Source organism: Vigna unguiculata, chromosome 6, assembly GCF_037176805.1.
Source record: "Vigna unguiculata cultivar grain cowpea cultivar isolate G323 ecotype 2 chromosome 6, ASM3717680v1, whole genome shotgun sequence".
In the NCBI taxonomy this organism is placed as follows: domain Eukaryota; kingdom Viridiplantae; phylum Streptophyta; class Magnoliopsida; order Fabales; family Fabaceae; genus Vigna; species Vigna unguiculata.
Genome location: NC_140797.1, coordinates 42,377,539 through 42,403,272, shown reverse-complemented (window position 1 = coordinate 42,403,272; position 25,734 = coordinate 42,377,539). Strand labels below are relative to the sequence as shown.

Here is a 25,734-nt window from a genome sequence, read left to right as displayed (position 1 = left end):
TTAAGAAAAAAAGACTTGATATCAAGGAAAAATAATTTTTCTAAAAAGCTGCATCTAATTATAACTCAATATCTTAATATTTTATTTAATAATAATCTTTATTGGATTTTAAGATACATATCTTTACATATATAAAGTGAAAGAAAGGAGTGAAAAGCTCTCGACGATATAACCGATTATACATGTGATAGAATTGATTTGTTTATAATTTTGTTTAGTTCAAATCTTCTATTACTGTACTTCAATTAATTATGAGGCTATTTTGTATTTTTTGTTGTTGTAATAATTATAATAATAATATTAAAAAATAAAAATAAAAATGGAGTAGTATGATATGTGATATGTTTGATGAGGAGGAAGGATATAAGGAATAAAACCATGAAAAGAAATTTACCTTGATGAAAGACATGTAAAAACGAGTAAAGTTAACAAAAACAATTGTCTTAAATTCAAAAGAATAAATTTTAACCTAACTCGTTTAGTCCATTATCTAAATGTATTTAAATTGGACCAGTAGAGCTGTGATAGACTTGTTTTCTAAAAAAAAAAATAGGTTTTAAAAATAAATAAAACAATGAAAAATATGTACGTATATCAATACTGATTTTAATAATATGATCTAAATTTTAAAAGTACATATTTTTTAATTTATTTTTTTAAAGAAACCAAAATGATCTATTACCATGACATAGATAGGGCTCAGAAAAAAAAAATAAACACATCTGAGTGTATATAATAGAAAGACAATTACCATGAGATAATATCTTCTAAATAAATATCTATTTATTTATTTTTTATTTTTTATATTTTATATTTTAAAATTAATTAAAATATGACATTTTATGTAATAGACAAAAGTTGTCAAAATTTAAATTGTAGTTTACGTAAAAAATGGAGATCGATTAATTTCAAAAAATTGTGAATTCACCCTACTATTTTCAATTTATTATTGACTTATTTTTATTTTTAATTTTATTAAATCAATCAAATTATACTACTTCCAAAACATTCTTTTCCACTGCTTTCTTACAAAATAACTAAATTCTCGATTTTATTTCATAGTTATTTATCTCTTTTTTTTTCAAAATTTTTCTTCTTCATTCTCATTTTATTATCTCTTTAGTTTATACCAAACTTACTATTACAAAACAATTTTGATTCTAAACTAGCTACTTTTTTATACCAGTTTTTACAATTCTAAAAATACATAGTAAATGATAAGAATCCTTGTATCAACCCAGTACTGATGACGAACATGTGTGTCTGTCAACACGGAAGGAGAATTTGTGGGCCTAGTTATCCTTTACTGAGGTATTTCATAGCATCAATTTCCAGCGACCAAAAAAATGGTCTACGGAAAATTTTCAATGGGGCTGAGATTTCAAACCCCGGAACCCCTTTAATGGCCAATAATTTGAGCTTAACGCCGAGGTCTACGGATGATGCACTCCACAGACTCAATGCGGGGATAACAATCTTGGGTCGCCAGGGCAAGCTCGAAGAAGCAAAGAAGTTGTTCGACGAAATGCCCCAACGAGATGATGTTTCGTACAATTCGATGATTACTGTTTATTTGAAAAACAAGGACCTACTTGGAGCCGAAACCGTGTTCAGAGCAATGCCACAGAAAAACGTTGTTGCAGAATCCGCAATGATTGATGGGTATGCTAAAGTTGGTCGCTTGGATGAAGCTCGTAAGGCGTTCGATAGTATGATTCATAGGAATGCATTCTCTTGGACTAGTTTGATTTCTGGGTATTTTAGTTATGGAAGAATTGACGAGGCTTTGCACTTGTTTGATCAAATGCCTGCGAGAAACGTTGTGTCCTGGACTGCTGTGGTTTCAGGCTTTGCTCGCAATGGGTTGATGCACCATGCTCGAAAGTATTTTGATCTCATGCCTGAAAAGAATATCATAGCTTGGACAGCTATGGTCAAGGCATATCTTGACAATGACTGCTTTAATGAGGCTTATAAGCTCTTCCTTGAAATGCCTGAAAGGAATGTTCGTTCTTGGAACATCATGATCTCAGGTTGTTTGAGGGTCAATAGAGTGAATGAGGCTATAAGTTTGTTTGAATCGATGCCGGATAAGAACCATGTTTCGTGGACGGCTATGGTCTCGGGTTTGGCACAAAACAAGATGATTGGGATTGCTAGGAAGTATTTTGATCTCATGCCTCATAAAGATATGGCTGCATGGACTGCAATGATCACTGCATGTGTTGACGAGGGTCACATGGACGAAGCTCGCTTGATTTTTAACCTGGTGCCGGAGAAGAAAGTTGGGAGTTGGAACACAATGATCGATGGCTACGCAAGGAATGGTGATACAACAGAAGCCTTATGTCTGTTTGTTTTGATGTTAAGATCTTGCGTTAGACCCAATGAAACCACTATGACTAGCGTATTAACTTCCTGTGATGGCATGGTGGAACTCATACAAGCTCATGCAATGGTCATACGGCTCGGGTTTGAGCCCAACACATGGCTTACAAATGCACTTATTACGTTGTACTCCAAAAGTGGAGACCTTCGCTCAGCTAGGCTTTCTTTTGAGCTACTAAAGTCAAAAGATGTAGTGTCATGGACTGCGATGATAGTAGCTTATTCAAATCATGGACATGGTCACCATGCCTTGCAGGTATTCGCACGCATGCTAGTATCAGGAATTAAGCCAGATGAGGTCACCTTTGTAGGACTCTTGTCAGCTTGTAGCCATGCTGGTCTTGTTAACCAAGGTAGAAGACTGTTTGACTCAATGAAGGGTACTTATAACTTAAATCCTAAGGCTGAGCACTATTCCTGCCTTGTAGACATTCTAAGTAGAGCAGGACTTATGGATGAAGCAATGGATGTAGTGTCCACTATTCCTCCTTCCGAGAGAGACGAAGTTATTCTTATGGCTTTGCTTGGTGCGTGCAGGCTTCATGGGGATGTTGTAATGGCAAATTCCATTGGTGAGAAACTATTAGAGCTAGAGACATCTAGTTCAGGGGGGTATGTACTACTAGCCAATACATATGCTGCAGAGGGTCGGTGGGATGAATTTGCACAGGTTAGGAAAAGAATGAAAGAGAGATATCTGAAGAAAATTCCAGGATATAGTCAAATACAGATAAAAGGGAAAAATCATGTATTTGTTGTTGGGGAAAGATCTCATCCCCAGATTGCGGAAATTTACAGATTGTTACAACAGAATCTTCAACCTTTGATGACGGAAATGGGTTCTACACAAGAGAACATGTTGCTAGCAGACTAGTTCTCCACTAATTAAGTACTAACCCAAGTTACATCTAACATAAAAAATGTACACTTTATAGTGTTTTTATGAATGCCACTGCTTGGTTCTTTGAAACTTGGTGCGCTATTTTGCATGATATAAATGATTGACTGTTAGGAAATTTATGAGAACCACAATATATGTGAGAATACAAAGTTGACAAACAACAGTTAGTTAAGGTGTTTTATGTTATTGCATAGGAACATAACTATAGAGTGAACTAAAAAGGTAAAAAGTGAAATTGTTGTTAACCGTTCAGTTCCAAAGTCCAAATCAAATTCAAATGAGCTAATGATTTGCCCTTCTGTTCTAATCATGGGATTTGTAAAAGCTGTGGATATAACTCTTTCTTTTTCTTTATGCAGTGGTACAGATCGGAACGAAAAGATTCAGAAGTGACCTTGAAATCCAGTTGCATTATGATTAATGGACTATGAAAAGTGAGGGGCGTCAAACAATTAGAAAATGACAAACCTTGGCCTCTTGTGAGTTGTGAGTCTTGTGACCTGACCTATTAACAACCACCGTGAAATATGGTGCATGTATTAAGGAAAAACTATTCATGACTAAGAAAGAAGATACGGACACAGACGGCAACATCTTGGAATAAGATTAAAACATATGCTCAAACTGCACAACAAACAGTTTAATAAAATACTATTTATTATATAAACCTTATGACATGATTTTTTTTATAACCTGAGTCTTAGCTTCTTCTGTGAGATTCTGAACTTTGCTATCGAGTTTAAGTCTCTTCTGGTTCGTTAGTCATATTTAAAACCCAGAACTCTTTTTTATGGAGAATTTTTTTGTCAGAACCCAACACTAAATTCTTCTTAGGACAACAATTTGTCCATAAATGCTTATTGAAACAAGTTAAAAATTATTTGAAAGGGTCGAATTAAGTTCCAAATAAGTTCATGTTCCAATAATCCAAGTTCAACTCCCTTGTACTTTGACCAGGTCAAACTGAACTATTTGAACAAGCAATCAGACACGTTTGTTCTTTGTAGGCTAGCAAGCAGCAAGTTTTTGCAAACACAAGGAAACTTTCCCCTTTACCTTCTTTTGAGAGGCAAGAGAGGATCACCAATAGCTTTCCCATGTCATTCACAAAAGGAGATTCCCTAAGTTCTCAGTACTGTCATTATTTTCCTTTGGTGCATCCATCGTTTTCTGGCTCTATTATAACAACTTGCTTTCAAGACAAAATATCCAATTTTGATACATTTCTCGTACCCCACATTTAATGAATAAACCTGAATCTGCATTAAAATTAGCACATTCAAGTTTAGTGATTGATTACCACGACAACTCAATACAAGCTTGTACCTATTAAATTTCAATTATTGTTTTTTTCTCATTTGTCTTCTTCTTATATGTCTTGCTTGAAGCATGTGAGAAGGAGCGTCATCACTACCTAACCATTCCAAATAACTTGCGGACACAAAAGAAAAAGATAATATTTGTACGTGGACACATACTTGCTCTGCTAATACGTTTGTGCTCGTAATAATAATTTCTGTACACGTTTGATTTCTTAGCTGATTGCTTAAATTGTTGTCTAGTGTATTAGTTAACTCAAAAAATCCCTCCTAGTTTGGTGAAGATCATGATCCAATGTTCAAACCCTGATAGATTTAGTTAAGATGTTAAAGCTGCTATAGTTTAATCTACTTTCATGTAGGGTAACTTTTTTCTCATATTATAACACTCGGCATTATCCACAGTTAGTTTTGAATCTCTAATACAAACTTTATCACTTTAAAAGTTGAAATGAAGATTCTGCACAAAGATTGAAAAAGGATAAGTAGTAAGTATGATTCAAAATACTGTTCTCTTCTCTAAGTCCAAAAATTGGTAACACAGGATTCAAATGTATCTGTCCATGACCTTAAAAGTTGAAAGAAAAAAAAAAACCTTTAAATTGAGAGGTTTTTTCATAATTACTCACTACTACTAACAAATTCATTTACTGTAAAATGGACTAAACTTAAACACCTCTCCAGGAGTGGAATATATTTTACTTACTCAGGATTCTTAAGTTTTTATTTTCTCTGCTACTGATATAGATACTTTATGGTATTTATCACATCTGAACATAGGTTACTACAGTAACCTAATCTGTAGGTAATATTTTGGGACCCTCTTCTGGTTTTTTGGGAGAAAAGAAAAGAGAATTTGGAAGGGAAAAAAAAGGGAAAAGGAGGAGAGAGGCATTTGATTGTCACCTAGGGCAGTAGTTCAAAGAAGACCTATTATTCTAACGCGGTTTAATCATCAATGGGACAACTCATCCTTTTTCTGATCAAAGGGAATGGAAAGAAACTAAGCAACAGCAAGCATGCAAAAGCACAAATCAAACTAGCTTCTCTTTTTTTTTTCTTTTTTTTTTCTTTCACAGTATGCTTTATTATATGATCAAATAAATTTGACTTTGCCTTTTTTTTTCACTTGGCTATTCAAATAAGAAAATTCACAACTAGCTTAATCCTATGACTTAGAGTCTGGATACTTTTAGTTAATTACAATTTTCCCCAGAAGAAAAAAAGAAAACTTTATTTAACTAAGTACATCAAATTAAACTATGATTAGTTAAAACCCCATGCACAACCTGGTTTGAATATGCAATTCACTTTTTGTTCACAGCCAAAATTTCCCATTATCCAATCAGATACCAAGTGCAGCACAAAAGAAAACATTACAATATGGATTTGTAAATTAAACTAAAAAATTATCACAAGTTTGTATTAAAGTGAATCTTAAGGTACCCTTAATCCAAATAATTCCACCAACAAAGAAGCCATTAGATGTCTAAGCTAAAAAGCTAAACAATAAATATGCATGAGCTATAAAAGAAGAAGAATATAGAAAAAGGAAAAGGAGAGATATATTGTAGCCCATGTAAGTATATGAAGAAGACAAGTGGAATACAACCAATGCAAGAAAAGCATTTTGGAGCCAACCCATTAGTCTCTCTTGCTTTGACTACCTTTGCATTGCAAATAAATGTCCATTTCTTTATTTACATCAAAAGAAAAAGAACAAGAAGGAGAAAAAGCCAAAGAATGGAATTATGGAAGCTCTTATGGATCAATGCCATGAACCTTTTAAATTCAAATAAAACGGTCATTTTCCCCACCTCTTGGAACCCTTTTGACCCTTCTCTTTTTCTCTCTCATTTTTTTTTTCTGTTTTTAATATTTTCCCCATTCCCCCCCTCTCCATATAGCTTTGCTTTTCAATCCTGCCAGCAAATCAGATCTCTGTTTTGACTCTTGTGAGGCAATTCACAAGTTTCATTCTTTTTATATTTTCTGAAACAAGTTGGTACCAAAGTGATTCTAAGTCGTAGCTAACGCATGCTGAAAAATGGTACCAATATTAAAGATTTACATTGCTGCTGCTACTATGTTTAAAAGGGAAAAAGAAGAAGAAAAAAAATGTGTCCCTGTGCTATAAACTGGTGGACCCAATTCCCTGTGTGGAATGTGGGGTGAAGTGCTTTAAATCTAATGGAAACTTGTCATGATTGAATTCATCCCATAAATTGTCATTATGTTTCACAAGCTCTCACTACATACACTCTAGATTTAGGGCCATAAAAATGTGTTTTTTTTCCCTCAAAAAGTGCATAAACTTGATGCATACATAGAATTTTCAAAACCAGAATATTTTTTCAATAAACATTGGAAAAAAAGTGGATGAAAATATAAGCGTGGTCCAAGTGGAGGGATCTCACTATTGCTGTAAACAACTTGTATTGGTCAATTAGGTTTTAGTGGGATGGCCCCATAATATCATTGTTTTTGTAAAGGGCCAAATTGGTCCTTTTCCTTCCTCCTCATTTCATGCTATTCCATCAATTTCAACACCCTTTTTTCTGTTTACTAAAATATCGTTTTAGATGCAAGTAACATTGATGTTTGATGCTACAAATTGTAGACTAATTAACTAAAATTTGCTTTGGTATGTTTCCCATGAAAAAAGGTAACCCATAGGATCTAAATCTATGACTTCAAGTAGAAACTGTCAAGCCCAACTTGAATTTTCCTTTCAAAGCAATCTAATTACAATCTTTGACAAAAATACTCTTGTTTCCCTAAAATAGCAAATATGGTTCTCACACTCTTTTTCAATAAGTATCAAATAAAAAAATTTAGCATTTTAAATCATTTTAAATCACTCAAACTTTCATAAACACACATCAAATATTCAACTTTATGCAATTTTTTTTCTCCATTCAAAAGGTGTTCAACGCCTAACATTTTTTTCAGTCTGTTCAACTGATTTAAAATTTGCACATACCTAAATGTATATACCCGGATTGTTTTTATTTATGTATATTTGGATTTAAACCTTTAAAAAATATCAACTTTGAGTAATCTGAATTAAAAAAATATCAAATATTTCACATGGATATAATTAACTGGACAGATCCTCCAGTAAAAATTAATTTTTAACAGATTTAATATCTGTAAAGCAAATTTCAAAAAATAAAAAAACCTATCTTTATGGATCAAAGCATAAAATGGGAATTGGGGTGGCTTGTTGGGTTGAACTTGAAGTGAAGACTGTAATGTAAGAAGGTAAAAACAAAAAAGGTTTTTTTTTTTATTATTGGTAAATGTGAGTGACCATAGCCAAATATAATAATGATGTAGGGGTGGCAGTGCTTAGAAGCGGTTGTGAAATGTAATGTACTTATGTTATATAAGCGTGTGTGTGGTGCTGATGAAGAAAGAACACAACAACAATAATAGTGACTTACAAAAGTAACAGCAGCGACGGCAACAGAAGCTGCTCATTGCTGAATTTTGCAGAGCTCCTTGTCTCTTTTCTTTTCTCTCTCTTTCTCTCTCTCATCTGTTCTCTGCATCATTTGTGGCCTCATCAGCGACACAAACACCAAAAAGCTTCAGAGGGTAACTCTCTAACACTGTAATCTTTGACACAAACAACTGAGATAGTGAAAAGAAAAGAGAGAATGGGAGAAGGAGGAGGTGGAAGAAGAGGGACTTCAAAGCTGAAAGAAGCAGCAAGGAAGGTGGCTGTGGCAGCAGCATATGCATGTGGCTCATTCTCAAGGAGAAAGGCTTTGGTGGATCCAGTATCCATTGACACGTCTTGTAGTCTATCTGCCACTGTAATCTCCCACTTTCCCTTTTCTCAACACTCTGCATTTCTTTCTTCTTTGGGTGTTTGCATTTTGGGGAAAGATTCAAACTTTATCTGCATTTTGGGATGGACTGCAATTTTGCCAAATTGGTGTTCAATTGGATGGCCCTCTTCATCCATCATCGGTTTTGGGGTGTGAAATCATGGATTTGGGAATGCCCTTTCCCACTTGATTTTTGGGATTTCCCCTTTGTTTTTCTCTGATAATGTTTTTTGATTATCGTGATTAAGGGGGTGTGACATGGATTGTTTATGAATTTGTCGTGGTTATTGATGTCATTATTGTTGTTTGTTTGCAGACCTCAGTTTCCTCATTTGTGTCTCCGTCAAGAACAAAAAATTCCCCAGGGGAGGTAATGGAGGAAACAGATTCTGGTATCAGTACCAACATCAACAATGAGCTTCATGGCAAGGTAATAAAAATCCACTTTTGGTTCCTTAAACCACCACAAGACTTTTCATTTTTCTAGGTTAGCAAATTAATCATCATTAACATTGTTGATTCTACAGAGGTGAGTTAAGTTGGAGATTTATTAATGTTTTTAATGATTAATAGGTTTAGGATTAAAGTAACTCTTCAACTTCTAGCTACTAGACATTTTGGTACTCAGTTCTTTCATGCGTTTTCTATCTGCGCATTCGGTCTATTATTGCTTTGAAACACTTCGGAATCCAATGAACCTAAAAGTTTGACCTTGTGGAACATTTTTCTTTTTTCTTTTCTTGCTTTTTTTTATAATTGATGCTTAATTCTTCTTTTTAACTACCCTTTTGCTTTATTATTTTTCTCGTGCTGTGATTTGGCCGAATGGCTTTAAAGTATTTATTTTGGTACAGAAATATATATAGAACACCGAAGGTGGTTAATAGAGGATACTGGCATGTGAATACCTGCACATGGCACATTAGTGAAGCCAAGAATCAATTCATTAAATGCTGACCCCACGTTGGGAAGTTTCACCTGCCACTACATGCATGATCATACTTTTCCTTCTATCGTCGTGAAAACCTCTCTGGATATTATATATCATATACACATGTCTTTCATCCAATAGCTTCATAATGAAGGGAATGAACTTTTGTGGTGAACACAATCCCTTGTCACTTTGAGTGTGGAATCTCGTTTTCAATTTACCGAAAGCTTCACTGTATACTTTAATCCAATGGTAAAAAGTGATTAGTTTGTTTAATAATGCATTTTTGTATGAATGTTTGCATGAAAACCATCAGAGTGATAAGATTTGACACATTGTATGTATTTTCTTCAATCTTAGTCTGGTTTTATCACAACTCTGTCTGTGTGCCACTTTCTTTTCATTAAAAAATGCCTCTTCAGATAAGTCATTAATTCCTCAATACTATTGTTATTATTCATTATCAGTATAAAGACTTTTTATACATCCACCGATTAGAAATCAAGCAAGACAAGACTTCTAAAACAATTATTACAAAAGTCAGCAATATCCTCATAAATGCAATCCATATTTTACACTATCATCACAATCTAATCAATTCCTTCTCAAAATGAGTAGAGTGTGATATCACTTTGAAAATATGGGAGTTGTTCCTTTATTTTCTTCTTCTGGCTTTGAAAACATTGGAGCTATGCATGTTATGTACATACATCTATGCTACTAGATGCTTCAAACTAACAAGCCAACACAGCATAACATTCATTTTCTTGATTTGTTTGTTCCTGAATCAAATCTCACTGTCTGTCTTTCTGGTGAATTTGTAACCAACATCATTCTTGGTCGATACTATGAATGTATTCATGTATTTCATCCTACTATTCAGGGATGCATGCTTGTTCCTTCTTTGACTCACCTGCTTCGTTTTGTTTGTCTGCAGAATTTGTGTGCAATATGTTTAGATCCTCTTAGTTACCATAGCAAGGGAAGCAGTCCAGGACAAGCTATATTCACTGCTCAGTGCTCTCATGCATTCCATTTTGCCTGCATCTCTTCCAATGTCCGCCATGGAAGTGTGACTTGCCCCATTTGCCGTGCCCATTGGACTCAGCTCCCTCGTAACCTAAACAACAACCTAGGAGGACCTTTCACTTCCTCCAACCAAAGTGATCCCATTCTAAGAATCCTCGATGATTCCATTGCTACCTTCCGTGTTCATCGCCGATCTCTTCTACGCTCTGCACGCTATGATGATGATGATCCTGTTGAACCTGATGACACACCAGACAGTCCAAAGCTGAGTTTCTCTCTTGTGCCTATTCCACCAAATGCACCAACCAGTTACCATCCAGCTCTGCAGGTGACAAAACATGCATCATGCCCTTGCCATTTATCACTCCACCCTTTAACTTGCAGCTCCTCATCACATGTACAATCCTCACCAATGCCAATGCAAACACCTTATATCATGTGCCCTTCCTCAAATAGAGCCTATCTCTCTGTGAAACTCACCCATGAACGAGCCACTGACTTGGTCTTGGTGGCTAGTCCTAATGGACCACACCTAAGACTTCTCAAACAAGCAATGGCTCTTGTGGTTTTCTCCCTCAGACAGATAGATAGGTTGGCCATTGTTACATATTCCTCAGCTGCGGCTCGTGTCTTCCCCTTGAGACGCATGACATCCTATGGAAAACGCACGGCCCTTCAAGTCATTGACCGGTTGTTCTACATGGGGCAAGCTGATCCAGTTGAAGGGTTGAAAAAAGGGATAAAGATACTTGAAGACCGTGTGCACAAGAACCCTGAATCATGCATCCTGCACTTGTCTGATAATCCTACTAGACCATACCATGCTGTGAGCATGGAACTACCATCTACTCCAATTCATAGATTTCATGTGGGATTTGGCTTTGGCACTTCTAGTGGATTTGTGATACAAGAGTTTGAGGAGTTCTTGGCCAAGATGCTTGGAGGCATTGTGCGCGAAATTCAGCTGAGAATATGTGGAGCTGGTGAGGAAGTTGGCAGTGGCAGAGTGATAAGGATTGGAGAGATAAGAGGTGGAGAAGAAAGAAGGATTCTGTTAGACCTTGGTGACTGCACTCATGTGTATGTGGAATATAGCTACATTGAAGGTGAAATTGATGAGTGTGTTAGAAGAACAGGGGAAACTGTTGTAGGTGTTGGAGAACATAAAGGTGATGCTTCAGAAGATGGTGAAGAAACTGTGAGGGATATGAACACAGGTGGTGGTGGTGGTGGTGGTGGCAGGAGTAGCAGTGTTGAAAGTTGGGATTTTCATGACCCTTACATGGCCAGAAGATGGGCCAAGCATTTGCATGGTTATAGACTCTGAAATTACAACTATTGTTTTTATGTAGACCAATGCATTTCTTGAGGCTATTTTGTTCTAGGCCATCGCTGCTGTCTTCAATTTCTATAGCTAGAACTGTAATCTTATAGAACTGGAAAAGATTATACAAAAGATTATTTCTTCACACAACCGAGAAAACAAAGATAAGAGAAAAAACACTGCACATGTGTGATGTTTATTTAATGTACTTTTGTTTAGTTTTGATTTGGTTTAAAAATCAGTTCAAAGGCAAGGATTTAAACTAATTAAAGATAAAGGCAGAGAGATACGGTATAAATGACAAAAGCCTGATCAATCGTGTCTTGAATTTTGGAAATGATACAGCAAAAATCTTTTCAAAATTCTATTTTTAAAATAAGATTTCTAAGAAGTTTTATAGTAAACTATTAGTCTCTAGATAGTTAACACAATTGTGAAGTTCAAGGTTTACATCACTCAAATCTAGTGTTAACAATGGATGTCACACTCCAAACTTATTTGTGAGATTTTGAAGAAGAAAAAAAAAATTCAGATAGTGCACCAACTTTAACCAAGGATGGGAAATAGTGTATATCTTATAATTGCATAGGTGAAATTAACATTACTATGTGTAAAAAGTAATCTATTTGAAAGGAGTTTTGTTTTTATGTGTTAATATAAACATGTGAAAGAAAAAATGAAAGTCATAAAAAAATTGAATTTATGTTTAATACTTAATTCAAGTAATTGTTTATTTAAGATACGTACAAAATTTGGTTTAGTTTTATAAAAGGGTGATAGTTGTGTTTAATTTGAGGGGGTGGAAATAATGTTATTTTGAGCGGTGAAGAAAGTAAAATGAACTTCAGTTTTGAGTGTGGACCGTTGGAAAATTAGATGCACAAAATGGGCTAGCATAGTATTTTGTGGGGGTTCAAATAGAAGAAAAATCTGTTCTCTCTTTTATGGTTGAGTTATTTGATTTTATCATCAGTTAAATTATATTTATATTATTAGCGGAATTTAATTAATGGGTTAACGTATTTTGAATTACATTACATATGACGTGTTTTTATTGTTTAAGAATATTATAAAATATAGGTAGTTAAGAATAAATGAATAAAGTGGTAACTTACAACGTAGGGATCTTTGCTGATATTTTTGTTTTATATAGCAAAGTTAAATATTAAATATTAGAAGTCAGCATCATCCAGCACACATGCATGAATCTTAGCACAGATTGTCAAATAGTGGTTAAAACGTAAAACCTAATCCATATGTGTTTCTTTTTTTTCTTAAACTTTGTATAGTCATACAAGATATATATATATATATATATATATATATATATATATATATATATATATATATATATATATATATATATATATATATATATTTTAAATTAGTTATATGTCCTTACCAAAGAAAAATAATTACGACAAAAAAAAACAGTTTTCTCTTTATTACTAAAACCATAAAAAAAAGAGAAAAAAAATAGTGTATCCTAATAAAAAAATGTTGTATTTATTTTATAACATGAAAAAGTAAACATTAAAATAAATTTTCTACTTTAGTATTTTCTTCATTATTCCTTTATTTTGAATCTTGAGAACATGACATCAGTTTATATTCATCTATTTATATATTTATTCCAAATGGATGGTTGATTATTCAAGTAATAGAATCTTATTATGGTTTGTTTGACTTCACAAAAATGTATGAGCTTGGTTTTGGGTAGGATAAATCAAAAGTATCATGATGATGAGAATGAAGTTTTATGCATGGATTATTTATAAAATTTATGAATTGTTAATTTTTTTTTATGCTATGTAATTAATGTAGAAGTATTTACTTGCATGATGATGATGTTTACTACGAAACAAAGTTGGTCATATCTAATGATGAGATCACTTTTCTTCTACTACGATTTTATCATCTTCAATAATTAAATTTGAGTAATCTTATAGATATTAGCTTTGTAATATTTTAAGTGATTTTCTTCTATTCCTCACTTCATCTAACAAGTGGTCAGAAATAGTCTTCCAAAATAATCTATTTATACGACAATCATGATATACATCTAAACTATTTTACCAACAAAAAGTTTCGATGGAAGGATATTTTTAACGTAGGAAAGTCTTATATTTTGAAACATGATGATATTTTTTTTCCTATTTTATAAAATTATAGATATGAAAAAACGAAAATAATTGGTTTTAACATATTCTTTGAGTTTTTATTACAGAAAATACCATATATCCAAATCAAACCGTCTAAATCGAAAATCTTTAGTTTCTTTGAATTTTTATTTCATTCATTTAATTTAACCTTAATTACTGTCAGATTAAACAAATAACGAAATCCAACTTTTGTATAAGAGTTGTTGATTCAAATAATAATAATATATATATTTATATACAATAATAAATAATAAAGTTTTGACTCAGATGAAACATAAAATTAGTAATGTTAATTTTTTCTATTCTAACTGAATTTTTTGTCCAATTAAAGTGCAGTCTATTTGTCACATATAAAATATAACAAAAATCCGTATTAGAAAACATGAATTTGAAAGTAAATATATTTTCTTTGTAGTTTAACCTAGTTGAACTTTTAGTCTAGAGTTATATTTGCCTTTAGCAGTAAATTTAGGATGAGTATGACCTAGAGAGATTCAACAAATATGAGATGCAACAAGGATGGTGTAATTATAACATACAAATAGTAAAAAATTGCAGTCAAGCAATAACATACTCTTCTAAAGGATCATCACATAAGCATAAATTGGAGGGACAAAAGTAATAATCGATTAGGACAGATTTTAAAGGTTGATCTACATCAAACTCACAAGTGAAACATCTAGATTTTGATGTAAATCTGGTTGTTGTACTTTAACTATAATATGTGACTACTTTGTTTTGACAAGTAGTATACATAGGTAATTTCTAAGACTATATAATACTCTTTTGGAAAGGTAAAGGGGGACATTTATTAAAGATGTTATGCTAAACCTTTCTAAGGTGTTTAGTAGTGTTGTTTAATTATGTCTTTATTTTTCTGTATATGGATTAAAACACTCCTAGTGTTATACTATATATAAATATATTCATTGTTGATAAAAAAAAATAGCTCTCTTTCTTTCTTTTTTCAAACACCAAAGCTCTCAAACTCTTTTTTTTTTCATTCAAACACTTAAGCTAGCTAACTTTTGATACCACTTTATAATCAACAATTCTTTATTATGAAAAAACTTGATTCATATCTTGTTGTTGTTTTCATACAATGAACAATATAATTTATAAACTCACATTTGTTTACTGTTATACTTAAAGCAACTATAAACGCATAACTTATTAACTATAAACTTCAATGATTAGTACATTAGTTACTCACAATGACTCATCATCTGCAACAACTAATTATTACAATGACTAATATATTTAAATTTATTAAAAAAACTCAACAATTACACCAAATTTGAAAATTTAAGTGTTAAATTCCTGGTAAAAGAATCCAAGTTTAAACCATTATTCTTTTAAATAGAAAAAAAAAATATTGTGATTTTCCGTTAAATTATTTTTATTTTTAAGATAGTTAATTGATTCTTACAATTGTATATAAAACCATCTAACCAAAACTTGTAGTATTTTTTAACAATTAGAGTTTCTTTATTATTGTTATTTAATGTTCTCTCCTATTCCTCTCGTATTTGTATTGATGTGTAGAAATTTGATTGTGAATTATCAGAATGAACTCAACCTCATGAAAAGACAGAAATACTTTTTCAAAGTCATGTTATAAGTAAAAGAATTTAGAAACTTTAGTTATTTAGGATTACATTTTATCTGTAGGCCATAAAGATGGTTACTTTTTCGTTGGGTGAAAAACTTTTGAAAACATCATTAAATCATTGATTTGGTTAACACGTAATTGATATGACAACTAGGTAATTGATTTGAGTTTGAACCAATGGTTTTCATCAACATCATTTTTAAAGATTCACCTTAGCAAATCAAAAATGGATTCCAGGTGGATTTTTCCTTTTCTTCTAAAGTTTTCTTTTCCACCGTAACAAATGAACAAAAAAAAAAAAACAAGTGAAAACTATACGTTTTAATATCTTGGAATTTAGGTTAGTATTTATAAAGATAGTAATTTGATAATTCAAATCAAAAATGTTTTTTTCTTTCATAAAAATATATTACCAATTATAAGCACTTATTAAAGCCAACTAACTTAAATAATTTAACCGTTATACTTGACCTAGCTATCAAAGTCTTCTAATTCTATAGTTCAATTATTGTTTTTTTTTTCATGTGAAGTGCCACCTATTATTTTTGTTTTGCCCATTGAATAATGAAATAAGCATTAATATATATATATATATATATATATATATATATATATAATGTTTTTTCCCTTATATATAAAGGGATACAGTTAAAAAATAAGGGAGGAGTTGACTAAACAAAAAATAAATAAAAATAAAAATGGTAGGTTCATGCAACCATGAACAACACACTACTATATACTAAATTATGAAAATTGAAAATTAGTATAATAAAAAAATTATGAAATTTGGTCAAATGATGAATAAGACAGAGTTACATTCCATTTTGACACAACACAAGTGAAGTGGTCCTTCGTCACTCGCCTTTCAAAAATTCATTATTTAGATACCAATAACCTTTGGTTTTCAAATATGAGTTTTAAAATAAAGCATCGTAAAGACATTTAAGTTGATTTGTAAATTAATTTTATATACTTTTAGCCGAGTTTTAATTAGAATATGAATTATTTAATTTCTTCATATCTCAAAAATTACTAACATAAAATATAAAATTCGTAAAAAGCTTCAACTCAGGATTTCTCTTCTGTTAGATTTATAAAAGAGGAGATTTTACTGGAAAGATACAATACCAATGAGACCTGAACTCAACCATATAAGACATTGAAATCACTTTCAACCCAAAACCTTAAGTGTGTGTTCACTTGAAAGAGTGGATGCGGGGAGAGTGTGAAGATAGATTTGTGTAGATTTGAATAGATGAATTTTTGTGTTTTTTTGAGTGGATTTAGAGAGTAAAGTGAGTAGATTTGAAGATAAGTTTTATAAAAATTAGTGAAAGATTTGATTGATGTGATAGATAAAATTAATTGTAAAAATAGATAAAATTAAAAAATTACTAAAATACCCTTAATAAAAATATAATTTTGTAATTTAATATTATAAAAATAACTATAATTAATTAATACAAATTAAATAAAATATTTAAATTATATGAAATCTTAAAATAAAAAAATTAAATATATATATTTATATATATTATTAGTTGTTATATATAAATATATGAATTATTATATTTTAAATAATACTTTAATTATTAATGATTATTATATTATTAATTATATATATATATATATATATTATAATAAATTATAATAATAAATAATATATATATATATATATATATATATATATATAATAATTAATAAAATAATAATAGTATATTATAATTAATAATTAAAATAAATATATATTTATATAAAATTGGAAGAGGGTATAAATGTAAAATAATATATTATCTTCTTAAATCCTTGCAAAATGAAATGATGAACTTTCAGACTGATCTCGCAAATCTATCTCTGCTTTTCTTTTCAAATCGTACATAAATTTTTTTAAAATCCATCCTCACAAATCATTCTCTACAGGATCATACATACAAACGAACAGGTCCTAAGACAATAAATTTGTGAGTCTTTATTATTTTATTCTTATATAGTGTTCTACTTTCTCATCTCTAACCAATATAAAATTTAGACTTAAACTCATACTTGAATTCCTAACTATTTCTTTATCTGTGAATGAAAATTGATTTAAGTATATTGGATGAATATGAAAAAAAATATTCTTTTATTTATTGTACGAAACTTAAATTTAACATTTTACTTGAAAATAAACTGATGTCTTGTCAAGTTCACTACTAGTTTTCTTTGATAACTTGTTTAATATTTTTTTCGTATTTAGTTTGGAAATAATATTTTCTATTTTAGTTTAATTTGTTGTGTTGTGTACACATATGATTGACAATTTATATTATTATATGGGAACATTTTAAATTAAAGTATAAAAATAGTTAAAAATGGTCAAAGCCGTGTTTGAAATTAACAAGAAAAGGTATTTAAGAATATTAAAGTTGAATAGTTGATTTTAAAAATAAATAAAGCATATAATTTGTGTAAATGCATGTGTGTGGTTATATTTTCCATGTTTTACGCGTGAAAGGATAAGGATAGAAAGAGAATAACGATACAACACAACATTACATTGTAGAATGGACAAACCAAACCACATAACTAACCCTTAACTTCATAATGCACTAAAACTAATTTAGAAAAGAAAAAATAAATAAAACCAATGATAGTGAAGGTTGACCATAAAAAAACACCATCATAAACCATAATTTTTTTTTTTATTTCTTGAAATAAATGTACAAGCACATATGCGAGTAAAAGAATGAACCAAAAATTTTACACCCATTTGAAAGTTTAGAAGAATAATTTTTTTTTTTTGTATAAACTAAAATCCAAAAGTTACATATTTTATAAGATTAGAAACATATTTCAAATTTTGAAGAGGAAAAATAATTTTTTTATTGGAATCAAAACCAAACTTTCTAACTTTTCATGTGCTAAAAACATGTTGAATTCTTAATTATACAATGACTTTTCTATTGAATTCTTAATTATACGATGACTTCTATAAACCAAGTCTGTTTAATTTGACTTTTGTTTTCCCTAATTATGGCAATTAACACGATTCTAGAAAAAAAAAATAACGTATTTAATTCCATGTTTAAAATGTTTGGAACTTGCTCGCCAAATTTCCGTCAAAGTAGATGATTTGATTTCAAATTCATAACTGTTTCGAAGTTAAAATTTAGATAACTGTTGCTTGATAGGAACAATTATACCGAACTTTATTATTAAATTATTTTTTTAATACAAACATGCAAATATAAATCACACTAACTATAATTAGTTTTTGTGAAATTAATTTTCTTATTTTAAATCAACTTGTCAACGCTCGTCCGAGACTAGTCTTGCCAAAAACAAAAAAATCTTACAACTTCCAGATTAAATTAATTAAAATTAATCTCTAACAACTTACAGATTGTTTGGTAGCCATGACTTAAAAGAAGGAAAAAAATAAATAAATAATTGATGGGTTTGGTAGTGATGAATTGATAAAAAAAAGTCAAAGAAAAGAAAAATACTGGACTGTGAATAATATGTCATCTACATGATAACAAGAGTCTTTTAATGTTAGAATAATTATGAACAAATATTTAATTAATAAATATTACTCCCTTATTTCTGTTAACTTTTTCATTTTATTATTATTTTAAAAATTAAAAATCTTAACTTCTTTTATACTAAATATACCTTTACTTTTTACTTAAGATTTAGTTGTTTTACACACACGCATATTATAATATTACAAATAAAGAAGAGTAAAAATCTCATAACTATTTAATTATAAAAATTATTATATTTATTGCTTTCTTTGAAAAAGGAGAAAACAATAAGCCAGCACTATTAACTTTTAACTACATTATATATTTTCCTATTAATTTTTTTAATTGTATGAAAGTATTATTAGAAACATAGCTTAAAAAAGGCTAAAACTAAAAGTACTATCATTTGGAAAATAGAAAAAATGTAAACAAACTGTTGTTTGGGGATGTAGGGAATATTTTCTTCGACAAAAGTGTGAAGAAAGTAATGGAAATGAACAGATAAAACACAATGCAAAAATCTCTTACTCGTATTATTATTTTTTTGTTCTTTTATAAAAATATAATCAATTAAATCATATTCCATAATTGATTGTATGACACAAGAGTGAGTAATGATTTATTTTGTTTGGAGACAAACAATTTTATCTCTCTAATTTGACCCTATTTCATGTTAATCGAACACAAATCAATTTCTTTTTCTTTCTTCTCTTATTTTTCTTCATCTATGACTCAAAAAGAAAGAGTGAGGTAATTAAAGTTATAACCTTTCTTGAGAAAATGATCACATTTGTGACCAACGATCTTAGAAGAGTTGTTTCCAAAAGAAAATAAATGTGAAAAAAGAGGACAATAATGAGTGTAAAATAAGAGAGTGACATGAGCAGAAAGAGAGAGAGAGAGACAGCAATAATGGATGTAGACATATTGGCATGGAGAGATAGAGAGTCCCACAGGCACAGACAATAACCCTTAAAAACTCTCTCTCTTTTCTCTTTCCTTTTCTTCACTCAAAAGACCAGTAAGGGACAAGATCCCGGAAAGGCGAGCCAGCGTCAGACTCAGTTTTCCCTTTTGCTTTCTCACTTTCATCTCATTCATCATCATCCTCATCATCATCTTTCGCCACCCAAACAACCTCAAAGCTCGTTCCTTTCTTAGTTTCATCCATACCCAGATGGCTACTCACCCTGTCTCGGATCTCTGTCCCTTCTTTCACTGAAAAAGCTTCTATCTTTGCTCTCTGAGGCTTCTGGGGTTCCCCCATTGAAGGAGGATGTACCCGAGGCTCATACACCCCCATGATGGGATTGTGCAGCAGGATGACATGCAGGCTGCTGCTTCCAACCTCTCTCACTCTCACAAGGGAGACCCTTGTCTCGTTCTCACTGCTGATCCCAAACCTCGCCTTCGTTGGACTCAGGACTTGCACGAGCGCTTTGTTGATGCCGTCACACAGCTTGGGGGAGCAAGTAGTGAGTCTCTTCTTAGTCTTCCTTTGTCTAAGTTGGTTCAATTTTCTTTTTGTGGAAATTGCAAAAAAAAAAAAAAGATTTTTTTTTTTATTTGGGGTGGATTTGTTTGAGTGTTTGTATTGGCCGCGTGTGATGCGTTGAGGTTTTTGTTTGAAATGAAATGAGAGACTTTGCATTTGGGAGCAAGGGAAAATGGACTTTTTTTTTTTTTATTTATAAAGTTTTGAATTTTTGGTGTTGTGGAGTTTGTTTATTGTTATACTCCTGCCTCGGTTGTAAATTGTCATAATTGGAGCTGGAATTATCAATGGTGTTTATCTAGATTTGTTGGTCTTGCCTGGGATGCATGTGGACTGTGGCGAGTAGAACTTGTTGTAACAATGTAGGTGGAGAATACTTTCGTGAGCAGATTACTGGTAGCCATGTGTTAGTTTGTTTAACTGCTTAATTTAACATGATACTGTTTTGTTTGAATGAGATTGTCAATTAATGGGTTCTGAGTTTGACCACAAAGTTTAAACTTATTGGAGGGAGTTGTGTGTTTAAAAGAGATCGTTGTTCAATTTGTTGAAAGAAGTTGAAGGATGGGTTGACTTGGATTAATCAAGCAGGAGAATGGCAGTGGTGGAGCTACCTGCACTTTTAGATGCTTTGTTGAATGATGCAGGAGACAGTATCTTTGCCTAAAAGAAACAGCGCAAGTAATGATTATTTACAACCTTTGTGTTGTAAATGGTGGCTGAAATATAAATGCGTGACACTTGTGCGATACAAAGATTGGCTATTTTCCATTTTCGCTTCATATTAAGAAATGGCAACTCGTTGAGTTTCTGACACCATAAAGTATAGTTAGAAACTATTTATATGTATAGACAGTATTAGTTCAATGAAGTTGGCATATTGATGAACATATATCCTACCGAACATAGCTTTCAAGTTTTTTCAATATTTAGATCTAGCATTTTGTGTTTACTTCCATAGTTTCATTGAGCTATTTAGTTGACACATTTGAGTTTTTGAGCCTTTTGAATATGATAAAACATTACAATATATTTTTGTCTTTTGGTTTGGGGGTTATCAATTATCATTACGTATTCCCTCCCTGATTCCCTTACATGACGGAACCATATTGTAAGATCATACTAATTTTATTTCTGCAAACTGAATTACCTAGTAGAGGTTTGGATATTGGAACCAAGTTAAACTGCCATATACATACTTCACTATGAATGAAAGAAAAGATAATTTGTTAATACTTGTCAACCTTGTTGAACTTCTGTTGCCAAAGAAAAGTGGTGTGAAAGGTGCTGATCTTACACTTTAAATGTAGCATTAACAGATACATTAATTGTAAGAGTTGAAGAACAATGCAGCTCATTATGTTTGGATTATCAAGAGAATGAATCAAATTATAAGTTACTTGTTTTTAGAACGTTGGGTTTGTTTGGTTATTGTAAAAGTTAATACTCACTTTTCAAATAATTGAAGGGATACTTTTGGAATTACTGGGTATTACTCCTTAAAATTGATTTTATAGTGCTAAATTTAGAGATTTTCTTACTACCAGTTGCTGCTGTAACAGTTGCTTCACTGGCAGAGCAGAGCTGAATGGCTCTTTGCTGCTCCTAAATACTTTTGGTAGAATGTTCCATTGTAGTGTCTTGAAGAGCTGCAATTTGCAATGAAGGCATAACATAACAGTCCCATTCTTTGAGGAACCGATTTCATGTTTGAACCTTACTAAAGTCCAAAACCCACCTTCACCTAAGGGATGCATGATTAAGGAGTTTAGGTACATTGACACCCACAAAAGAATTTATGTATAAAAAATCTCCTTGACAGTATGGAGCTGTCTGTGTTCTTGTTCTCCTTTTCCTTCTATCTATGTTATTATTAACAAATAAATGCAAGTTGTTTATGTTTGTAATAATTACTATTTTATTAAGCTCTTAAAGAATTTAGTTAATGTTGATATGTTTTTTTATAATAATTTGATTTTTACTCTTCCATCACTTTCATTAGTTATTTTATTAAACCTCTATTTTGGTCCTCAAAAGATTTGGAAAATCAATTTGATTGTCACATGAATACTTTTAACATCAATATTTCAAAAATGATTGAGACCGAATTTGACAGAAAATTATCATCTGAGGACCTATTTGACATCACTTATATTTGAAGGATCAAATAGGTGGTATTAACCTTTCGGATCAAATGTGTTCCCCTTCCTGCTTCATCAAGTATTGGAACTACTACAGTTCCCAAATTATGCAGATTTATTATTATTTTTTTTTAAATTTAATTGCATTCACTTCCCTTGTTGATGCGGCTATCTCAATAATATGCTATGTAACTATAGCATTTTTTGTTTGCCACCATGTTACATGTTCTATCGAGCCACCAACAACCAAGAAGTACTTCTATTATTTTAGGGAATTAGGGAAACCGCCGTGAATATTGCCAATAATGAGGTCGTGTTTCATAAACACGACAAAAGTCATTAAGACACAACATGACATTGCTAAAAGTACTCAAAAACGTGCTAGCATGGTTCCCAATTCACATTATATGGTGCAGGTGCTATTAGTCGTGAAAATTTATAATAAACACTCTTGTTGTTGATTGCTATTTAGGAAACAAAATGAGACAAACAAATGTTAAATTTTTTCTCATTTCCTGATAGGTTACTTTATTGTTATGAGAGGGACCAGAATGATACTATTATTAGTTTTCGGATTTGAACAAGAAGATAGGTTGTGAGTTTTTATCATGTGCATGCATTTGTACACATTCAGTGCCATTTTCTGCTACAAGATTCTGACAAATTTCTAGCTTTGGTTATAAAGGTACTAAGTTGTAACTGCAAAGACAAAGTGCAACCGGGGGTGACAATTTGGGTTTGTGGCATGATGTTGTATTCATTATTGGGTCAATCATGTTGTTGGAGTAAAGTGAATTTATATATTTGTTAGTGACTGCCTGTGATATATTACATCTCAACCCAAACCACATGCTTATGTTCTATACATTTAATCATTATAACAAACCAAGATACCTTTCCATGAATTCATTAGCTGTCCAAGTTGAAAGTGTGTATTAGTTCAATTTATTTGCCTTCATCGTCTGCTGAAGTTTGGAAATGGAACTGGCTTGACTTGTTTGCAAAGTACTCATTCAATTTTAACCCTATTTTCCATTGCTTATCTTGAAGTCTTCACGCATAGATTATCCTCAATATCATTTCCTGACTAGGTTGTGGATGTTATCTGCAGAAGCTACACCAAAAGCAATCATGCGGACCATGAATGTCAAGGGTTTGACTCTGTTTCATTTGAAGAGTCATCTTCAGGTCTCTTTAATTCTCTTAATCACACTCTGCCCAGTTCAAGCTATGAGCCAAAAATGAAACCTTTCTTTCTGAATTGCAGAAATACAGGCTTGGTAAGCAATCTGGGAAAGATGTTGGTGAAGGATGCAAAGATGGTATGATTGCCATTCCCCTCTCTGGATCAATTTTGTTCCCATCTTCTGAGTATGCTTGTCCAATGTGTTCTGTAGCTGTCTTTCTTTTTTCCCTTTCCACAGATAGGGTGTCCACCTGGACTTTTAATCTGTACAGAGTATGAATCAATTTCATAATCTTATGTCACCTACTTAGGTTCTATTGTTGATGCAGAACGATGAGGAACTTTCATGCACAATTTCAATTTAGCAAGCAATTAGATTAATTTTTAAAAATTGGACAACCAAGTTAATCTATGCTTAACATATTAACCACTACTTGAATTTGAACATTGATTATAATTTTTTTCACAGCAAACAACATCCTAAACTGGAAAAATGTTTTGCAGGACTTCACTAATTTACTCTAAGTTTTTTTGTTTGGCTTCAAACTGACTTCTTTTATGGAAGGAATATCAGGTTCATATCTTTTAGAAAGCCCTGGCACTGAGAACACTTCTCCAAAGCTGCCAACTTCCGACACAAACGAGTAAGAAATTTCATTAATTCACAAATAAGAATTTTTGTTCTGGCAAATGTCTCAGTGGATTTGAGTTACCAAATTGAAGGAGTGGTTAATTTTATGCCTAGGGGGTACGAAATCAAGGAGGCATTGAGAGCACAGATGGAAGTGCAGAGTAAGTTACATTTGCAAGTGGAGGTAAATTTCATTTTCCTAGTGCAAAGTCATGCTTCCAATATGGCTTCACAAACTTTTTGCTGCATTGGTAATAATTGAAGCAAGTATGACTCTGCAGGCAGAGAAGCATTTGCAGATTCGGCAGGATGCAGAGAGGAGATACATGGCAATGCTTGAAAGAGCTTGCAAGATGCTGGCTGACCAGTTTATTGGTGCTACAGTTATAGACACTGACAGCCAAAAGTTTCAAGCAATTGGAAGCAAAACACCAAGAGGTACTTTGGTTGATCCTCTTGGATTTTACTCCTTGCCATCAACTGAGGTGGCTGGAGTGAATGTTCCAGATGAAGAAATAGCACCTAGTCTCCCACCCCAAAGGGCTGATTGTTCAACTGAAAGTTGTTTAACCTCACATGAAAGTTCTGGAGGATTGACTCTAGAAGGATCTCCTGGTGGGGGCAAAAGAAGGATGCTAGGCATGGACTCCATGGCAGCTCCTTTGATCTGGAGTGAAGCTAAGATGAGAACTCAGGCCATCAATGTGGCTCAAGGTAATCATCCTCAAGGAATAACTAGGTATGGCATGTAGGGATGGTTCATCTTCTCATGATCTTCCTTTCAGCTTCATTCATTCCTTTTTCTTTACAGGTACTTGAACTCATGTCTTGTAAGTTAGTAGTGAGACATAGGTGGAATCAATTTTACCCTTTTGTAAATTCAAACTTCTCTCTGGCTTTTAACATTGCAAAAAATCTAGCTCTGACTATACAAAATTTGTGTGCTTTAATGACTTTTATGGATTCCTTATTGCTCATTGCATCATGCTGAATAAAGGGTATATCTCCTCTCCTTCAAATATAGGAGTGGAGTCCTTAGTAAACTCTTTGAACTCTTCAAAGAACCGTTGAATTCCCAAAAGCCACATTTAAATTGCAGAATCCTTGTCAACCATTGTTTTAAACCATGAATATTAGGGTCATTAGAGATAATGAATGAGAAGAAAACTTTTAATTGGTTTGACTTAAAACCCATGCTTCTCTCTGAACAAAACATTTTCCTCACCAATCATGTTTTAAATTAGTGGTATTTGCTTCCTATGTGACTTTTTGT

General features: G+C 32.0%; 3 protein-coding genes across 6 annotated transcripts; all 3 read left to right on the top strand.

Moving 5' to 3' along the window:
- The first annotated feature begins 1,171 nt into the window (after positions 1 to 1,171).
- Positions 1,172 to 3,981, top strand: LOC114188878 (uncharacterized). 2 transcript variants are annotated; one of them, XM_028077537.2, is made up of 2 exons: positions 1,172 to 2,960; positions 3,649 to 3,981. In XM_028077537.2, the coding sequence occupies exons 1-2, from the start codon at positions 1,247 to 1,249 to the stop codon at positions 3,708 to 3,710; spliced, it is 1,776 nt and encodes a 591-aa protein (XP_027933338.1). In that variant the 5' UTR covers positions 1,172 to 1,246; the 3' UTR covers positions 3,711 to 3,981. The 2 variants fall into 2 exon arrangements, with proteins under 2 accessions (XP_027933338.1, XP_027933337.2); XM_028077536.2 differs by having other exon boundaries at positions 1,174 to 3,277.
- Positions 3,982 to 8,035: 4,054 nt separating this feature from the next.
- Positions 8,036 to 11,878, top strand: LOC114186535 (putative E3 ubiquitin-protein ligase WAVH2). Its single transcript, XM_028074470.2, has 3 exons — positions 8,036 to 8,429; positions 8,761 to 8,874; positions 10,313 to 11,878. Exons 1-3 carry the CDS (start codon positions 8,271 to 8,273, stop codon positions 11,729 to 11,731), a joined length of 1,692 nt encoding a protein of 563 aa, XP_027930271.2. The 5' UTR covers positions 8,036 to 8,270; the 3' UTR covers positions 11,732 to 11,878.
- Positions 11,879 to 19,911: 8,033 nt separating this feature from the next.
- LOC114188711 (protein PHR1-LIKE 2-like) lies at positions 19,912 to 25,411 on the top strand. Of its 3 annotated transcripts, none has more exons than XM_028077332.2 (6): positions 19,912 to 20,483; positions 23,756 to 23,832; positions 23,912 to 23,966; positions 24,405 to 24,474; positions 24,576 to 24,645; positions 24,743 to 25,411. In XM_028077332.2, the coding sequence occupies exons 1-6, from the start codon at positions 20,285 to 20,287 to the stop codon at positions 25,211 to 25,213; spliced, it is 942 nt and encodes a 313-aa protein (XP_027933133.2). In that variant the 5' UTR covers positions 19,912 to 20,284; the 3' UTR covers positions 25,214 to 25,411. The 3 variants fall into 3 exon arrangements, with proteins under 3 accessions (XP_027933133.2, XP_027933132.2, XP_085530512.1); XM_028077331.2 differs by having other exon boundaries at positions 24,396 to 24,474; XM_085674386.1 differs by having other exon boundaries at positions 19,938 to 20,483; positions 23,736 to 23,832; positions 24,396 to 24,474.
- Positions 25,412 to 25,734: the final 323 nt, after the last annotated feature.